Below are 18,059 nucleotides of genomic sequence, written 5' to 3'. Positions count from 1 at the left end.
TTATCTACCTCCTCATTAATGGTGTGCTGCCTCTTTGTGGCAAAGCTCCTCTTCTTTTATCGAACAGGTCGATGCGTTGGATCCACACTCAACCTATGAACAATAACGTCAAAGCTTATACTTGGCATATCAGAGGCTAACTGGGTGAAGATATCAGCATTAGCTCGAAGAAAGTCTATGAGCCGTGCTTGGCTGCTTCATCGAGGTAGGCCCTGATATACACCATCTTGCTTGGGTTTGCTTTATTGAGGGGGACTGGAAGGACTTCCTCAGTGATTCTCGAAGCTGCTATATTTGCTCATATCGGGTATCAAAGCCTTTGATTGGCAACATCTTCATAGGCTTCTTTTCTTGGAGCCTAGCGACATAGCACTGTCAAGCTAGCGCTTGATCGTCTCGAACTTCTTCTACGCCGCTCCTGATTGAGAACCTCTTAGTAGGTTATAGGAAGAGACTATAGTGCACAGAGTGTTCAGCCCGAGCTGTCCCAAGATAGTATTGTAAGCTAAAGAAATTTTGATGACTAGAAAGTTGAACATCACAGTGGTTTGCCTCAGCACTTGCCCTGCAGTAACTGAAAGGGAGATGATGCCTTCCATAAGGACTAGGTATCCCCAGAATCCGATCAAAAGAGAGTTGATTTTTCTCAACTGATAAATCGGTAAATTCATTTTAAAAAAGCCTCATAACATAAGACATCTGTCGAGCTTCCATTATTTACTAAAATTTGTTTTACATCGAAGTTAGCGATAGTTAGAGAAACTACAACATTATCATCGTGAGGAGTCTGCACGCTTTTTGCATCATTGTCTAAGAAGGAGATAACCTCATCCATCTTCTACTTCTTCAGGGTAGGGCTTTCTATCTAGGCTACTCGAGCATAGGTTAGGGATGAGCTTTTTTTGCTAGCTATCGATCCATTTGAAAAAGTGTTGATAATTCCTACAAATGGTCGATTTTCAATCTACAACTCAAGAGCAGGTTGCTCCCAACCAGTGTTAGCTCAATCCGTGGGTCGTTAATGTATGCACCGAGGAAACCCCGCTAGATGAGGGCCTCAATCTCATTATTGAGCTGTATGCAGTTCTCAATGTCGTGTCCATAATCTTTGTAGAACTTGCAAAATTTGTTTATATTTTTATAGACAACTAGCTTCATCTTCTGATGCCATTTCACGTAGCCCTAGTTTTGATTCTGCATGAGGATTTGTCCATAAGAGGCATTGAGAGGTGTGTACCTCTCGAACCTCCAAGGTGGACTCCTTGACCGGCAAGAACTCTTCTCATTCTTCTTAGCTTTTTGTTCGGCTCTTGTAGGTCCTTCTAAGCTTGCTTCTTTTTTTTCTTCTTGCTGGGTTTGTCTTCGGCTGAACCTCATCGAACTGTCATAGGCTCCTCAACTTTGATGTATTTGTCAGCTCGGGCGAGGAGCTCAGTGTAATCTCTCGAAAACCTCTTCTCTAGAGAGAAGAGAAACTAAGACATTTTCAGTCTACTCCTTATGGCAAATATGGCGACCGAATGGTTCAGATCGTGAATCTCTAAAGTAGCCGCGTCGAAGCGGCTGATGTAGTCCCAAAAGGACTCATCCTCTCACTGGTTGATGGTGAAGAGAGTGCTGACCCTTTCTTTTGCTTTAGGCTACTCATGAAGCGGACCACAAACATTCAACCGAATTGCTCGAAAGAATGAATGAAGTTTGGCTGGAGCTTGATGTACTATAGCCAGACCACTTTCCGAATAGTGGCGAGAAAGCTCTGCATAGGACTGAGTCACTGGCCTCTTAGAGCATCATGAGAGCTTTGAAGCTCTTTAAGTGGTCCAAGGGGTCGGTATTTTCATCGTACATTTCAAGCTGCGACATCTTAAACTGGAAAGGGAGGGGCTCCTCCATGATCCTTGCCGAGAGTAGGGGCTCAGTAGTGAACTCAACATGTTCCTGAGCTCAGTGTGGTGCAACCTCAAGGGTTTAAGGTAGCAGTCCATCTTCTCAAGCTTGCGATCAAGGTCAGCCTCCCTCCTGGAGGCCCTCTCCAATTGACGGGGGGAAGAGTGGCTACGCGTTCATCTCTCTCACGATTGTAAGCTCGGTGACCGATGCCTCCTATCTTGTCCAAGTTTCCGTAAACAAGAATGGTGGATGCGGCAAGCCCGACCTGAGCTTTGAGGGTAGAAGCGATGGCTCTGTTGAGCCCGCCCTGGTCTCCGAGGAGGGGAGTGGTGGCTCGACTGCGTTGAGACTCTATGGTCGCTTAGCTCGCAGGCCTGATACTGTTATTGCTGCTAGTTGTTGGCGGTCATCTACAACAAGTTTGGACGATTATAGTCATAGCCTGAACTTGCTGCACGAGCAGTTGAAACTGATCAGCAGTAACTACTGATGCTGTCTATGGCTCCGGTGGAGGCGAAGCCCTTGAAGGGCTCTATAGAACGCTATCGGACTCTACAGGTGCGTCTTGTTAGGATGTCAAGGGTGCTGTATGTATTCTTCGCGACTTCATAGCTGTAAGTTGTCTACCATCTATTGCAACCTCTGGTAGTGAGATCACGAGCTCTTCCTCTAGTGCTAATCTATTGTCGCTGAGAATTGGCCCGACCAAGATGTCGAGCTGGCTGAGCAGCTAGAAAGCTCCAACGATCAACTGCTCAGACCGTAAAGATCGGTTGAAGATTGTGATGTATCTCTGAGGTGGCGATACGGCGGTTGCTATGCTTGGGTGGCGATAGCTCCGCCGCTGGTTGCTTCCAAGATGGTGCTGGGTAGAGGCGATTGTGCTTAGACATTCTTTCCAACATTGGATCCGATATGAAACAACAAAGTTAGAGAAGTTCTTTTATCGGAGAGTGTCTGGTGGAGGACCTTCGATGCCTAAGTCAAACAGATCCTCAGAAAACAACGGAGGTATTGTGAGAGTAGCAGAATGGCAATACAAGGGCATAAAAAGTTTCAAGAACACTTACTAAGAGGATCCCTTAGAAATGGTTTTTATAGGCGAGGGTTGGTGCCCATTGCAAAAGAGTTAGGATGTGCAGATCAATCATTTTTGGTAACTGATTGCATGTCCCAAGATCACGCATAAGCATTTTGCTCGCGCATCACGCTTTGTATATCTCGCTTGTTCGTCACACGGTTATGGAAACAGTTTGCAATCGTGGTCGAAGTGTCGCCAGATGGAATGAGAGTTTGAAATTTAAATAACTCTCCGCACACCTCTAGGGTCGACCCCATGGCGGGCTTTGATTAGTCGATTGAAAAATTCATGGTGCGCTCTGATTAGTCGGTCTACTATATCAGCTATAATTGGTTCCGAGGCGTATCACATATATCAGATTCACCTCTATTTCCCAGGATCTCATCAGTATTTATTTAACTATCTGAACTTATGAGCCAAATTTCACTCACATGTTGGCATTCCTAACTCATTATGTTTTTATGTTTAGATATTATTCATGTGGTATGGAGAGCCTATGCAATTCTCTTTGGAGCCATTTTAAGACGAAGCAAAAGATGCATGCTGTAGGGTCGGGTTTGAGGTATGTGAACAAAGCTAAAAATCCACGGGAAATTATCAATCGTGAGGACACAAACTGCCACCCCTACTCATGATAATGAGTCGGTTCACCGAACCAAAACACAAACCCATTTGGTGAAAGCTCTCAGGTGCCTATAAATATGCCCCCAAAGTCCCCAGTCTTCCCCACCGCTAGGGTTTTGCCGAGGGAAAGAAAGAAACCAGCGAGAGAGCAAGCGGAGTGCGATCGAGATGTTCCTGGGAGCAATACCTCGGAGGCCGGACAAGGCCACGGCCTACAAGCAGCTGAAGACCCACCTGAGCATCATGGGCGCGTGGGTCGCCGTCATCCGCGTCACCCCCTACATCCTCCACTACCTCTGCCAAGAAAAGGAGGAGCTCAAACTCGAACTCTAAGTAGGTTCCCTCTCTCTCCCAATCCTTCCTGTGCGAAATCTTTTAGGCCTCATCTCGTGTCTTTTGTTCGATCTTGCCTTTATTCTGGTGTTCCTCCTGCTTTGATTTCTGAACAGAACGTCAACTTTTAATGGAGCCAAGAAAAGAAATCTTATTGTCGGCAATGATTTTATATTCTGTAACTCGCTGTTGCTGTATGCTGTTGATCTAGCTATTAGGTATTTCATGGCAGTAGTATCAACTTTTGGTGCTTTCTGTTTCTCTTATTACTATGTCTTGTGTTTAGAGTAATCTGTTGTGTTTGGATGATTCTGATATGCAGGCAAAAGGATAAGAAATTAACTAAGGTTATATTCTTTGAGAAGTGAACAATCTGCGAGTCATGTGAGGAGAGAATTGGTTATGTATTATGGATTTTTTGTTTTTTTAATATGATTTGTTTTGCAGTGCATCTGAATTCCAGCCAGCTGCCTAGCGGCATGACAGCCCTATGCGTCATGCCTTCTACATGTGGTAGAAGATTTGAAAGGTTTACGACTCTAGAGATGTATGATAAACGGATTGATTGATACATGAATTATACACAAACTCTAGCTTTGGTCGGGATCTAGGCATGTTTATTGGTATAAATTCAGGACCTAAAAGCTTATTTTATGATCGACCCAACTCTGTTGGTTTACTTGTTCCATATTGTTGGCTAAATAGGGGTAAATCTTGTTCTCACTAGTTCAGCCATTAAAAGATCTACCAGGCTCTAGTTATGTATAACATTACTGTGAAGGAGTAGCTGTTGAGGGATTTTTCCCTTCCATATATGTAACCCACCTTCACCCAATTTACCTTCACCCAACTGCATTTTGCATGATGGCAAGTGGTGGTCTATGTTTTATCATTGGCATTTGGTACATAGCATATTGCTTTGTTGTGAGCATGATAGAGAGATACTCACCGAACTGGGATTTATTAGTACTATTGGATTGTAATTATACTGCATTGCAATGTTTGGGAAATGGGTAATAGCAAAATTTTGACATTACATGGGCTTTGCCAAAAAACTAGCTGATATATTGAGATGTGCAGGCTGTCAAAAAATAAAAGTGAAATGGTTTCAAAAGACACTTTGATGCATACGATACAAGAAAATGTCCTATAAGTATTGACTTAGAAAAGAAATTTGGCTGGAAGTACAGAAGCAGAAGAAAAAAGCACTTCAGATATGCTAGGATTGTTGTCTTTTTACACTGGCTAAGCATGGAGATGATGGAATATATTATGTTAATTTGGATATTTACATATACGTTAAGGAAAGTTGAAGGTGGGAAGAAATTAATGAATAGACACATGAAGCAAATCATAGGAGCAAAAGAGGTATTCATTATTCCAATTATGACTGTAGAACTACAATTGATGACTCTTCATTGAAACTAGTTTAGAGTTCAATTAAAGTTTACAATTTGAGCAGATTTTCAGAACTAAATCTGTTTTTCTGCTTGAAGTGTTAATTGTCAAGGTTATTTCTTGCTCTGTCAAATGGTTGAAAAGAGCCCTGGAGCTTAGACTAGCAACATTTTGAGTGACTTTTTCAATCCAGAAATCTCTGTTTTGCAGAGAAGAGGACATAAAAGGAAAAGAAACATCTAACCCTGTACAAAATGACCTGAATTTTAAAAGCCTAAGACATGTTATAATCATTTCTATAAATTCTTGGCCAATTTTTTGGGTGATCACTTGAACATATATGTTGTCGTTAGATCTGGAGATGGCATTCTGCTTTTACATCATATATAGAAAGACTTTTGTTGTTTTAGCATTAACAGTCCTCTAGGACAATGGGTAAACTTTAAGGTTCTTAGACATCACTTTGTCGATACTTACTTTAGGCCCGGGGGCTTCCTTGATGTTGTCTTATTCTTGTTGCAATTTGACACTGTTGAGTAGAAACTTACTCTTTAGAAGTATACTTCATTTTGTGATATGCTTATGTTGATGGATTTAACCACTTCTAACTAGTGCATTTTATGTTTGTCTTTCTACAACATAAATGTTGATCAATAATATTAGAAATTACAGTTTGATTTCCTTGGGAATAGGAATCCTACGACTCTGCTACTTTTTCTGTGCTCAACATAAATTTGTAAATCCAAGAATTTAGAAACTTAAGGCTTGTAAGTTTAAAGATAAAATATTTTGGTGTAACTCGCATATAGCAAGGATATAAAGATTGACATTGTTGGACTCCAAGTTAAAAACCATCCATTCATTCATATGCTTCAAGTGTTACCAGTTAGATTTTGTTGGAGGGCCACTAAATTGAAGTGATATGATATGTGCTGGTGTATCAACTTCTCAATCTTTAAATCTAGGATTCAGTTTAAAGTTGAATGTAAGAATAAAGTGCGCTTTTCAAAGGGAAATCAGAGAAAAATTTTTGATGCATCATCTTGTTGTCTAGGACTAATCAATATTTTGGTTAAGGATTATGCATACCAATGCAAGGTGTCTCCTCTTTGATATCTTGCTCATCTCATTAGGTCCATGATACAAAGAGAAACCGATATGTCCTATTTGATGTCTTGCAGGCTCGTATTGCTGGGCCATGTAGGGTGTTGCACAGGGTTGGCACTAACGCCTATGTCATTGATCTTCCATCTGATTTTGGTATTAGCACAACTTTTAATGTCGAAGATTTGGTTACTTACACGAGCTCACCAACAATCTCCGATGACCCTTTTGTCGAGCCCTCTGCTAATCCCGATGATCTCCCTATTCTTGATCCCATACCAGCCTTGATTCTTTTGCCCCTCTAACTAGCACAAAAAGAGTAAATTGATGCTATTTTAGACGATCAGACAGTTTTTACCAGTGATGGAGGCATCCAACGCTTCTTGGTTCGTTCGCGAGGACGACCAAAGTCCGACTCCACTTGGATCACGTGAGATGAGCTTCAGCAGATTGATCCGGACCTGTTGGAGTATTACCAGAGCTACACCGAGCCGCGCTCGTCAAGGTCGACTTCTTTTTATCTGGGAGGAGTTGGTGCGGGCGCCAGTACCAGACCACCTATCACTCTGGTCTATGGTCACCGCAGGTGGTCCAGCTAGTTTCATTGTGGTTAGAGTGATTTGCTTTATTTTGATAGCCTTTGGGATTATTTAGGTATTTTGTCATCTTTGAGGGTCTTTGTGAGATTAGTTTCTTTGTAGGGGTCTTTTGTATTTTTTTGGGTCTTATAAATATGTTGGGCCGTACATCGTATGGGGTATGCTATGAATAAAAATTTGGTTCCTTTTATTCTAGCCTTGGTGTGAAACCCTGAGTAAAGGCTAGGCGTGAAGCCTAATTCTCTTCTTCTCTTCTTCCTCCCATCTCTTTCTCTATTTCTCCTTCCTCTTCCTTGCTGTCTGGCATCATGAATGTAGGAATAAATTGCCCTTTTCAAAGGGAAATCAGAGAAAAAAATTTGATGCATCATCTTGTTGTCCAGGACTAATCAATATTTTGGTTAAGGATTATGCGTACCAATGCAAGGTTTATACTATTTGATATCTTGCTCATTTCATTGGGTCCCTGAACCCAAGACAAACCGGTATTTCCATTTATCTCAGAAGCCCTCTGCTTCTGCAGATCGCCCCTGCCCTACAAGTCCATTCTCGTGCCACCACATGCAGCTCCATCGCTCTCTGAAACTTAATGACCACTATTTGCATCAAAATGTTAACTGGCATCTCCTTTCCCAGATATAATCTGTCTTGATTGATGGGTGATATCAGACAAAGAACCTTGCAGAGCCAATCAATGATCTCAAGTGAACCATCTTCAACCTCGAATCCTTTTTTCTTGTCTCCTGTACTAGCTGACCCTGCTAAGTCTGTCTTTAATTGTTTATAAGAAAGATGTTCTCAACAACATGTAATAAGAACATTGTTCTTTGATTGAAAAGGTGGCCTTCAAGATGCATCCAGTTGATGGCTGCTTGCTTGTTAAGGTAAGCAGAGGGGTAATAGAGGTTGCAATGATTTCTTTTTTTCCCCCCATGAAGGCATGCTAGGGTTGTAATTAGGTTTTCAGGGCTAGATACTGGGTATGAAGAATTTGAAGGTCAGGTTAAAATTGAGAACTGTTAACTGAGGTTTACAGTTATGCTTCTCTTTTACCCTCTTGTACCCTTATCAAGTCTGTACCTTATTGTTTACTCTGAACTCGTTCAAGGAGGTGCGTCAAACCTGCTACATGAATGTAGTTGAGCTTTCACTAAAGGGTAAGCAGAGGGGTAATAGAGGCTGTGATGGTTTAATTATGCTCCTCTTCACCCTTTTCACCCTCATCAAGTCTGTACCTTAGTGTTTACTCTAAACTAATACAAGGAGGTGCAGCAAACATTGCATAGGATGTAGCTGAATTGCTGAAAAGTTGTTGATGTTCATAATATCATGCATGTTTATCTCTTCCTTTTCTGAGTTACTTAATATTTACTCATTAGATAATCTATAATTGATGTTATAACCATTCTTATAAATTTTCTTCTGCAGATGGATTTTCTGCAACTAGTTTGAGGATTTCGGAGGAAGATATCAGCGCTGTAGCCTGATGATAGGTCTCCATGTATCAGCAGGGACAGACAACTACTTTTTTCTTTACTTTTTAACAAGTGCTTTATGGTTGTTTCACCCAAATACTGCTTTTATAAGACCAGTTAAATTTGAATTCTGTATGCTGATCTAGGTAGTTTGCAATGGTACTTTTAAGATGATGGCATATTGTTATATTCTTGTTACTTGATTGTTCTATTTTTAGCAGTCTGTGGAGGTGCATGCTAGCGCATGCAAAGGAAAAATAAAGCTGTGACTAGCGCTTGTGGGAATAATTTTTCAATTTCATGAAGCGGAAAACAGAATGGGAAGCGAGCAATGCTATGATGGTAGCTCAGAAAAATCACTCAAGCAAGTTATGTAACCATCTTCTCCCAATCAGGTTGCTTCATATTGTGGCACTGCTCACGCTGCTGAATCAAGGGGGAAAATGAGAATATAACATGCAAGCAGAGTTTTCCGAGTTACACATTTGGAATCGCTTAGGCATTTTTCATGCCAAGATGTTGGCAATTGCTAGGGGCTGAACTTTATTCATTACTCTGTTAAATTGGGACGACAAATATTTCTCTCTCTCCAACAAGAAACCTGTATATACATAATAATAAGATGAAGATTATCTTAATTGAAACATTTCTATACTTTACTATAGTATTCTAGTATCTGGCTTTGCACATATATGATCCAGGTGTATATATGTTATATGATATATATGACACATCTGTGGACATCTCTGCAAATCAGGGACGAAGAAAATGCAAATATGGTTGAATAATAAAATTATTCTTTGTAATTTTTTTTTTTTGGCGAAAGGAGAATGCTGGTTCGATCCTGCCATCCACCTAAGAGTAGGATGTTGATGGATTTTAGTGTGGAAATGCTTTATTTCTCTTTGCAACCCAAGCTGCTTGTGCCTTAGCCACGAGGTGGTCTTAGTTTGATGACATAATCTGGAAGTCAGGCCCAAAATTATCGTGGCTATTTTTTCTTTTTTGGGTATAAAAGCGGCTCACATGCATTGTGCAGCTAACAAAATCAGAAAAGAAAAAAATAATACAAAGAATAAGATACCGACACGTGGTTTATTTAGGCGAAGCCTTCATAATAGTGAGTTGCGAAGGAGGCCACCTAGTTAGCAGCTCTATTCGCATGTGGCCCGAGAAAGACCACACTCATCAAGAGCCAATGGATATCACATAGAAGCGGTTTAGAACCAGCATCGCATTCCTGACTCCGGATCCACTCGATTATTGTGGCCGAGTCTTCCTCAAGAAGGATACAGTCCACCCCCAGCACATGCCTCACATAGATGATACCCTCCTATACAGCTTTGAGCTCAACACTAACTACAAACGTGTCAAAGATCTGCCGGCCCCCAGCCGCTATTAATCTGACATCATGGTCTCTGATGACAAATCCCACGCCTCCAACGATTCTTTTCTTCGTCAACGCTACCGTCAAAGTTCACCTTGAGAAAACTAGGGGGTGGAGGCTCCTAGGAGATCAACACGGTCTTGGGTGCTGCAAGAGCAAAAGGGGAGCCCCAGATTTTTCTGGCCATCCTGAGGGACGACGACATAGTGGTGCAGATGACCTTCGACGGATGAAGAAGAGCCCTATTTGCCACCAACCTCGAATGCGCTCTGCTGTCCTTGAATATCCGAGCATTCCTATCTAGCCAATAATAATAGGCTAAGTAGGCAACCCTAATTCCCGATTCCTCAAGGCCAGGCCTCCATGAGCAGATCTTCAGGAAGTGCAGGAAGTCCTCAGTTGACGTCCACCCCTACCGAGGGTTGTGGGGACTCAAGGCACACACCCCAGATCTGGGGGCCCTCGGGCATCCTATGAGGACATGGAAGATAGACTCCTCCATCTCCAGGTAGTCCACACACACTAGTGAAAAGCTAATCTCTCGCCGAGCCAGCATGCCTTTGGTAGGTAAGCAACCCCATGCCACCTTATAGACAAACAAGACAACTCGTAGGTGGATGCGAAGCCTCCAGATCCAGTCCCCATCAATCTGCCTAGCCGTAGACCTCCTGACCACCCAGAGTAAGTCCCGGGCCTTCACTTCTGACCTCCTAGTCATGCTCCAAATCCTCCTGTCCGTAGCCTCCCCAGCAAGAATCGATAGAGATCAGCCAGCCGCTCCCCAAAAGCCTGTCGAACGAGGTCCTTGTTCCATCCCCGCTCACCAGGAGCAAACAGATCGCAGACTTTACACCCCTCCAGACGTCCAATGTCGATCAGGGTAGGCCAGTCGTGTAGTGGCACCTTAGAGAGCAAGTTGCCCTCCAAGATGCCGATAGCCCGTCCGTTCCCGATGTCCCATCTAATTTTCGATAGGACCGTCGAGGCACGGGCACAAATTTCTCTCCAAATAAAGGAACTGTGACGACTAGCACGAAAGACAGCCGGGTCGATCAGATCCCCATGGCCTTCATCAGAGCAGCCTAGAGACTCCTTAGCTTCAGAAAAAAACCTAGCCGCCAACCTGGTCGTGAGGATCTCCCGTCGCTCAATCAAAGAGTGGATCCCCAGCCCTCCACTGCTGGTCGGCTGACAGATGGTATCCCAAGCTAGCAGATGAACACTGCTTCTGCCCCCATGTCACCCCCTAGAGGAAAATCCTGAACTGTCGCTCCATACACCGTAATGCTGCGAGAGGTACTAAAGTATAGGATAACAGATAAATATGGATCGAGCTCAGGACTAACCGCACCAGTATGACTCTATCCATCATAGACAGAGCATCCGCTTGCCAACTCTCTAGCCTACATCTAATGCCCAGCTCCATAGGAGTGCAATTAGCCCTGCGTAGATACCGATCTGTAACCAGGATCCCTAAATATCTCAAAGTACCTTCCTGCTCCCCGATCTCCAGGATGCCAATGATAGATGCAGGCTCTTATGAACAAACGTTGGCAAATTATCAGGCTTTTATGAACAAATGTTGGGAATATTATTTTCATGCTGGACAAAGGGCAGCACAACACCTGGTTCCCTAAACCCTGTTAGACTTCTCTCTTGGAAGCTTAAATTAGGGACTAGAATTGATAATGGGAGAACATTAACTATTATAAAATGCTTAATCATAAATTCGTGGTGCAGTTGGCTTTTAGAGAAGACTGCGAGCGATGGTGTACTTGATGGGTCTCATTTCTCTCCCGTTACGAATTCAATCATGATTGACACTGCCACGTCTCAAAGTCTCCTTGATCTCTTTTCAATAGGCAAATGCTTTCTTACACTATGTAAGTGTCCAATGGAAATTTGCTGGTCTGAATTTAATATGTATTCTTGGTTATGAGTCACCATAGATCCCGACATGAACAAGAACCATCTCTAAAATGATGAAACCTCACATTGTCCCTTACAATGATCTGCACTCCAATAATCTTTGCCATGAACTTGATAGCATTGTGGCAGTCCCCACAAATCCTCAAGTTCTTAAATACTCGAATAACTGATTCCCCATTCAAGTTCAGAACACCAAATGCAACAGCAAGTTTCTCACTGTGGCTGCATAAAGTATCTTCCTTTTCCTCTCTATCAACATCTTGCAAAACATAATCTGTATCCGGAAGATATCCCTCAAGCTTCATCTTTTTCCCCATTTCTTTCAGAAAACCACACACCTCATCTCTCCGAGCATTTCTATCGTCGCCTTTAACAAAAGTGTAGACCTTGTTCTTTATTTGAATCCAACTACATCCAGGTACTTTTGCAATTCCCCTGCCCCTCATCCTATCTCTCATCAAAGTCCTGACCTTAGAAGCCTCATCCCACATTTTGGCGGCGACCAACATGTTCGATAGCAAGATATAGTTCCCAGGGTTTTCTGGTTCAATTTCAAACAAATGATCTGCTGCAATCTTTCCTAACTCGACATTCTTATATACTTTACAAGAAGCTAGCAGTGCTCCCCATGCACTGGCGATCGGTTCCATCGGCATGCTTTGGATGAATTCGTATGCCTCTTCGAGATGACCGGCACGGCATAGGATGTCGACCATACATGCATGATGATCTGCATCAGGTCTGAGCTCATGATCTTTGCTCATCGAGTTGAAAATGGAACGGCCCTCATCAACAAGCCGCGAGTGGCTGCAACCAGACAGAACCACTGTGAAGGTGACTGAATTAGGCCTCACCCCTGAGTCTACCATTCGGCGAAACAGCGACAATGCTTCCTTGCCAAACCCATGCATGGAATTTGCCAATATCATTATGTTCCAAGCAACGGTGTCCTTTCTAGGCATTTGGCTGAAGACACCCCTGGACTTATCCAAGTCTCCACACTTGGCATACATGAGAACTAGAGCTGTCATGACCACTAGGTCGTCCACAAACTTGTGCCTGATAATGTAACCGTGTATCTCCCTACCTCCCCTCAAACTCTCAAGATCAGCACAAGCTGGCAATATACTTGCTGCTGTAATTTTGTTGGGTTTGAAGCCTAAACGCTGCATTTGAGCCAACATTTCGAATGCCTGTTCTGCTCTTCCATTTTGTGCAAATCCACTAATCATACAATTCCAAGAAGCAGAACTCATTGCAACTCCTTCAGATTTCATCAGCTGGAAAAGCTTCAAAGCCTCTCCAGAGTTTCCATCAGAGAAATATGCTGTTAAAATCACAATCCATGACACGATATCTTTTCGTGGGATGCTATCAAAAACAATCCTTGCTTGCCGAATGCTCGAGCAATTCGCATACACATCCGCTAGCCCGCTGCTAATAAATGCATCTTCTTCTATTCCATTTCTCAGCACAAAACAATGGATTTCTCTGCCAGGATTCAAAGCTTTCAATTCCGAGCACACACGAAGAACTGTCGACAAAGTCACTGAGTTGGGCTTCGTCCCAGATGACAGCATATCACGAAAAGACTGCAGTGCTTCTATTGGTAGCCTACAATTCACATAAGCTGCTACGAGCGAAGTCCAAGATACAACATCCCTCTCGGGTAAGTCATCGAACACCCTTCTAGCCCCCTCGCTGAATCCACACTTCCCATACGTGTCGACCAGTACGTTTCCCAGTAGAAGGTCGGAATCGAACCCAAACTTGATAGCTTCTTCATGTATCCCTTTGGCTTTATCAAGATCCAAAGAACGGCCGCACGCCTTTGCAACCGAGAGCAGAACCAACCTGTCAGGTTTGAGATCCTTCTCCCTGCGGAGTTTCCAATAGAGACTTATGGACTCTTTGGGATGACCTTGCTTCGTGTAAGCAGAGATTAGGACTGTTAACGAGCGGAGATCTGGGTGGGGAATTTTATCGAACAGCTCGCGAGCACGATCCAACCGACCGGCGCTCAAGTAGGATCTGAGGAAGTTGATGCTAAGATGAGGCGGGAGGTTAATGGGTAGCGTCGGCGGCATGTGACGTCCACCTCTGAAAGGATTTGAAAGGAAGCAGTTCGGGAATATTCCCACACTTGAAAGGACAGAGATCTCCTGCCGCCGCGGTTGCGAGAGAGAGGGCGGCGCCGCGGCGGCCGTGGATGAAGTGCCCGCGACGAGGGAGCGAAAGAGAGAGCGGGTAAGGAGGGGGGATCACAAGAGAGAGAGAGATGGCGGCGGCGGCGGCGGCGGCGGCCCAGGCGAGCGAGGGAGAGAAGCGGGATGATACGTGCGGAGATCCGAGATGGGGAGATAGGTCTGTCGCTGTAACCCGCAGACCCGTACCCGACCCGATCCCTATCGGATCCGATCTTGACATGTGGGTTTATCAATAGGATCCGATCTATATTATGTTAGGATGTGGATTTAATTTTCCTAAACTTCATACAGTCCAGACCATTAATTTGATTTGTTACCCATTCTAATATATGTAGTCAGACAGACTTATAAATCTCATGGTTTCATAAAATCTATTAATAATATTTTAGAGCTGAATTTTTAGTAAACAATTTTGAGGGTACAAAAAGAATTGAGCATTTCAAACCTTGTCCAATAAGTTACTTCCATTAGTTGGTAACTAGTTGGAACCGATATGTCAAACACCACACCTAGTAGGATCGATAATTTTCAATTATTTATTTTGTATTTAAAATTTACAATTAATAATATATGATAACATATATTTTGCATCTCTATAATTTTTATATAAATAATCGGAGTTCTCTAACAAAATTAACTGGACAAATAGACATTCTTCTTAGGTTTGACTGACCTGATGAGCCGAAAAATATTATCTCGGCCGATTCAAAATTAGGTATGGTGGGTTAGCCAAATTTGCAAGAGTCCAGTTCTTTATATTGAGGCCAAGATTTAAACATGATCTAAACACTACGGAGCTAGGCCTGAACCCCATCAATTCGGACCAAATCTAAGAGCTCAATATATATATATATATATATATATATATATATATATATATATATATATATGAGAGAGAGAGAGAGAGAATGTGAGAGAGAGAGAGAGAGAGAGAGAGAGAGAGAGAGCATGGAATGGATGCTTAGGAACCAGGTGGCTGCATTGGGAGGAGGTGGGGGTTAATGAGTTCAGGGTTCAGGTTGGGCTCGGACTAAGTCCAACTTTATATGGGCGCTACAAACTGAGACCCAATCCTCCTGGGCCAAACCAAGAGCCCAATAAATCTCGAGTGGGTTGGGCCTATTTCAAGACCTACCCATGATGGTTGGGCTCTTTTTTCTTTTTTTTTTTGGGGCTAAATCGGAAGAATTATACTACGCGAGTATGAATACGGCCAAAAAAAAATCAAAAAGCAATATATCTTAAAGAGCATCAGGCAACTCCGCCTCACCCACCCATAGGTGTCCCCCAGAATGATTGGCAATAAATGAAGCCACCCAATCAGCCGCCCCATTCGCTTCACGGAAAGTATGCTTCGCCTGAATGGCCATTCCATCTCGGACCATGGCCCGGATATCTCTCAACAACGGATGGTAATTGCCAATCCCCCTGAAGACCGCTGAATCCATCCAATGATCGTCGCAAAGTCGTCCTCTAAGATCACCATCCTCGCCTACAGAGTATGTCGCACATAACACAAACCAGATTATGCCGCTCTCAACTTTGCCCCAGGCATGGAGGAGTCAAACAGCTAGCATCCCCTAGCAGCAATCACCCTGGAGTTCGGGTCTTTAACCACAAAGTCCGCACCTCTCCTCGCACCGCCCGGTAGAACGCAATCGTCGAAGTTGATATTGAGAAAACTCGAGGATGGACACGTTGATCTATTATGGTCCATTAGAGCTGAACACGTTGACCAAATGGCAAACTGTGGCTGCACGGTAGATTCGGGACGCGTTGCGATATCACGGCCGTTGTTTCTGGGATGGCATACTTCTAGGCATCTCTGACCGTAGAAAGTGGGCACCGGGACATCCATCTTTCAGACTCCACGAATCGCCTTAATCTAATTAAAAAGAAAATAAAAAAAAGGCGTTTGGGTTGATTAATCGCGGTCCGTCCAAATGTATCTCGAACACGTGATTAAGTGCGCCATAGAGATCTTCAATCTTCGTGCACTCACTCTCGAATCACGCCTCCAAATGGGGCCCGCTCAAAAGCTATGGTCGTGATTAAAAATGTATATATATACACACACACATATATATTTGTTGCAAGACATGCTCACGTCGTGCATGTACAATGGAATATTCTTGTTCCACTTTGGTTCTGGAAGTTGGGCCACCACGTAGCCTATTCTTGGGCCTGGAGATTCGGTTTGGAGGTTGTTCGTTTGTCACCGTCGACCATCGTGGCCTCCCGCGCCAATTCAATATTCCTCCGCGTTCAAAAAGGTAAGATGATCGGTTCAGCTTAAATTAGGTTAAGCCAGAATTATATTATTTATTCTACCCTTTCCATCATCGGGTTGGGATTGGTCAACCATGACCATACCTACTCATGGATTTGACTTTCGGAACCTAATTTGATCTTTACTACCTTGAAATTTCCTCTCAATCGAAAGTGGATTATAATCCTCCTGTAGGTAAGATACAACTACATCCACCTAATGCTTTGTCAAAATTAAATTCAATTAAGTCCACTTATAGTTGCTAATTGGTCCTATTCATCCTAATAGTTTATCCAAACCATCTCATCCGATCTACCTTCTAATTTAGCACGCTTGTTGTAATCTATGGTGCCAAATTTCTCACAGATATATATATATATTTTTTAAAAAAAGTATGAATAATGTTGCTGCTAGATTCTAGATTGAGGTCGGTAACTGTCTGAGGTGTGCTGAGGTGCATTGAAACCGAAGTGTACTGAGGTAGATTGGAACCGTAGTGTACTGAGATTGGATGAGACTGAGGTGATCCGAGATCGGTTTAAAAACCTTCAAAGAAGTCCACTTGCCGGAAGATTTTCGGCGGAAGATCCTTCGATACTTAAGTTAGAGATCTAGAATAATAGTGGAAGTGAGAGTAAAATTTGTTGAGAGGAGTACGAGATTGCTTACCTTCCCCCCCCCGGTCACCCCTATATATATAGGATAAGAATTGTGTCTGTTATCTGATTTACCAAGAAGCATCGTAATCGCATCATAACGGTTAATCATGCTCGAATAGCATGGTAATGGCTTTCCACGTTTGTCATGCAACAATAATTGCATTGATGATGCCTATATTAGTGCAACAGTCGTTAATGCCATTATTGCAGCTCACATAGTAATATTTGGCATTATTCTCATGTCGATCCAAGCAGAATGGCATATCGGTCCATATCGAGGTCATTGCAAGAAGATTCGTCCCGAGGACGGGATGACTAATATTCCCTCCATCACTTGCCTCCACATCTGAGTTTGAACTTGACCTCACTTCATGGAAGTTATACCATCGTCCTAACCGAGGGTGAAGCATCTAAATGGAGGTATTAATGTGTCGATTGATCTTTTCGAAGCGTCATCATATTGGGGCTGTCTTGAAGCGTCATTATGTCGGGGTTGTTTCGAGGCCTTTTAATGCGACGATCCGGAAGGGCAGCTTATGCCATATCCCAAGCTGACACATGACTGAATCAACTCGGGGAATCGAATCATCGCTCCCATCAGAGCCATTCGTGCATCTATATAAGGTTATCCCCTTCCTTTCTTTCTCACTTTTTGCTTCTTTCACAAATCCCTCTGGCAGCTTGAGTCCCTCTTTGGTGCTTCTCTAGTGGAGTTCTTCATCTCCTGCGCTCTTTTCGGCATCTTCTTCAATTTCTCTCCGGCATTCTTTTCCTCCTATAGGTTTCTCGCTTTTGGCTGCTCAAATTTTCACTTTTTGTTGTTTTTCTTCTTTTCTCCATGAGCAAAATTGAGATTGAGGTCTTGGTGGGGAGTTGGTCGACTTTTTGCCGTTAGATTCTGGACTAAGGCCGGTAACTGTCTGAGGAGTCTGAGATTGCTTACCCTTGGCTCCCCAATCACCCCTCTGTATAGAGGATGAGAATGGTGACTGTTATCTGATTTACTAGGAAGCATCGTAACTGCATCATAGTGGTTAATCGTGCTCTAATGGCATGGTAACAACTTCCCACAATTATCATGCAACGATAATCGCATTGATCGTG

The 18,059-nt window shown here is 43.1% G+C and overlaps 2 protein-coding genes across 2 annotated transcripts; one reads left to right on the top strand and one right to left on the bottom strand.

The window, feature by feature from the left end:
- Positions 1–3,680: 3,680 nt before the first annotated feature.
- LOC103721171 (mitochondrial import receptor subunit TOM6 homolog) lies at positions 3,681–8,702 on the top strand. The gene is made up of 2 exons (XM_008811251.4): positions 3,681–3,928; positions 8,458–8,702. Exon 1 carries the CDS (start codon positions 3,764–3,766, stop codon positions 3,926–3,928), a length of 165 nt encoding a protein of 54 aa, XP_008809473.1. The 5' UTR covers positions 3,681–3,763; the 3' UTR covers positions 8,458–8,702.
- Positions 8,703–11,458: 2,756 nt separating this feature from the next.
- LOC103721170 (pentatricopeptide repeat-containing protein At4g14050, mitochondrial-like) lies at positions 11,459–14,146 on the bottom strand. Its single transcript, XM_008811250.4, has one exon. The coding sequence runs from the start codon at positions 13,905–13,907 to the stop codon at positions 11,832–11,834; it is 2,076 nt and encodes a 691-aa protein (XP_008809472.2). The 5' UTR covers positions 13,908–14,146; the 3' UTR covers positions 11,459–11,831.
- Between the last annotated feature and the right edge of the window lie 3,913 nt (positions 14,147–18,059).

Source organism: Phoenix dactylifera, chromosome 16 (assembly GCF_009389715.1).
Source record: "Phoenix dactylifera cultivar Barhee BC4 chromosome 16, palm_55x_up_171113_PBpolish2nd_filt_p, whole genome shotgun sequence".
NCBI classification, from domain to species: Eukaryota; Viridiplantae; Streptophyta; class Magnoliopsida; order Arecales; family Arecaceae; genus Phoenix; species Phoenix dactylifera.
The sequence above is the reverse complement of the archived record's forward strand: the minus strand, read 5'-3'. Positions and strand labels throughout refer to the sequence as shown.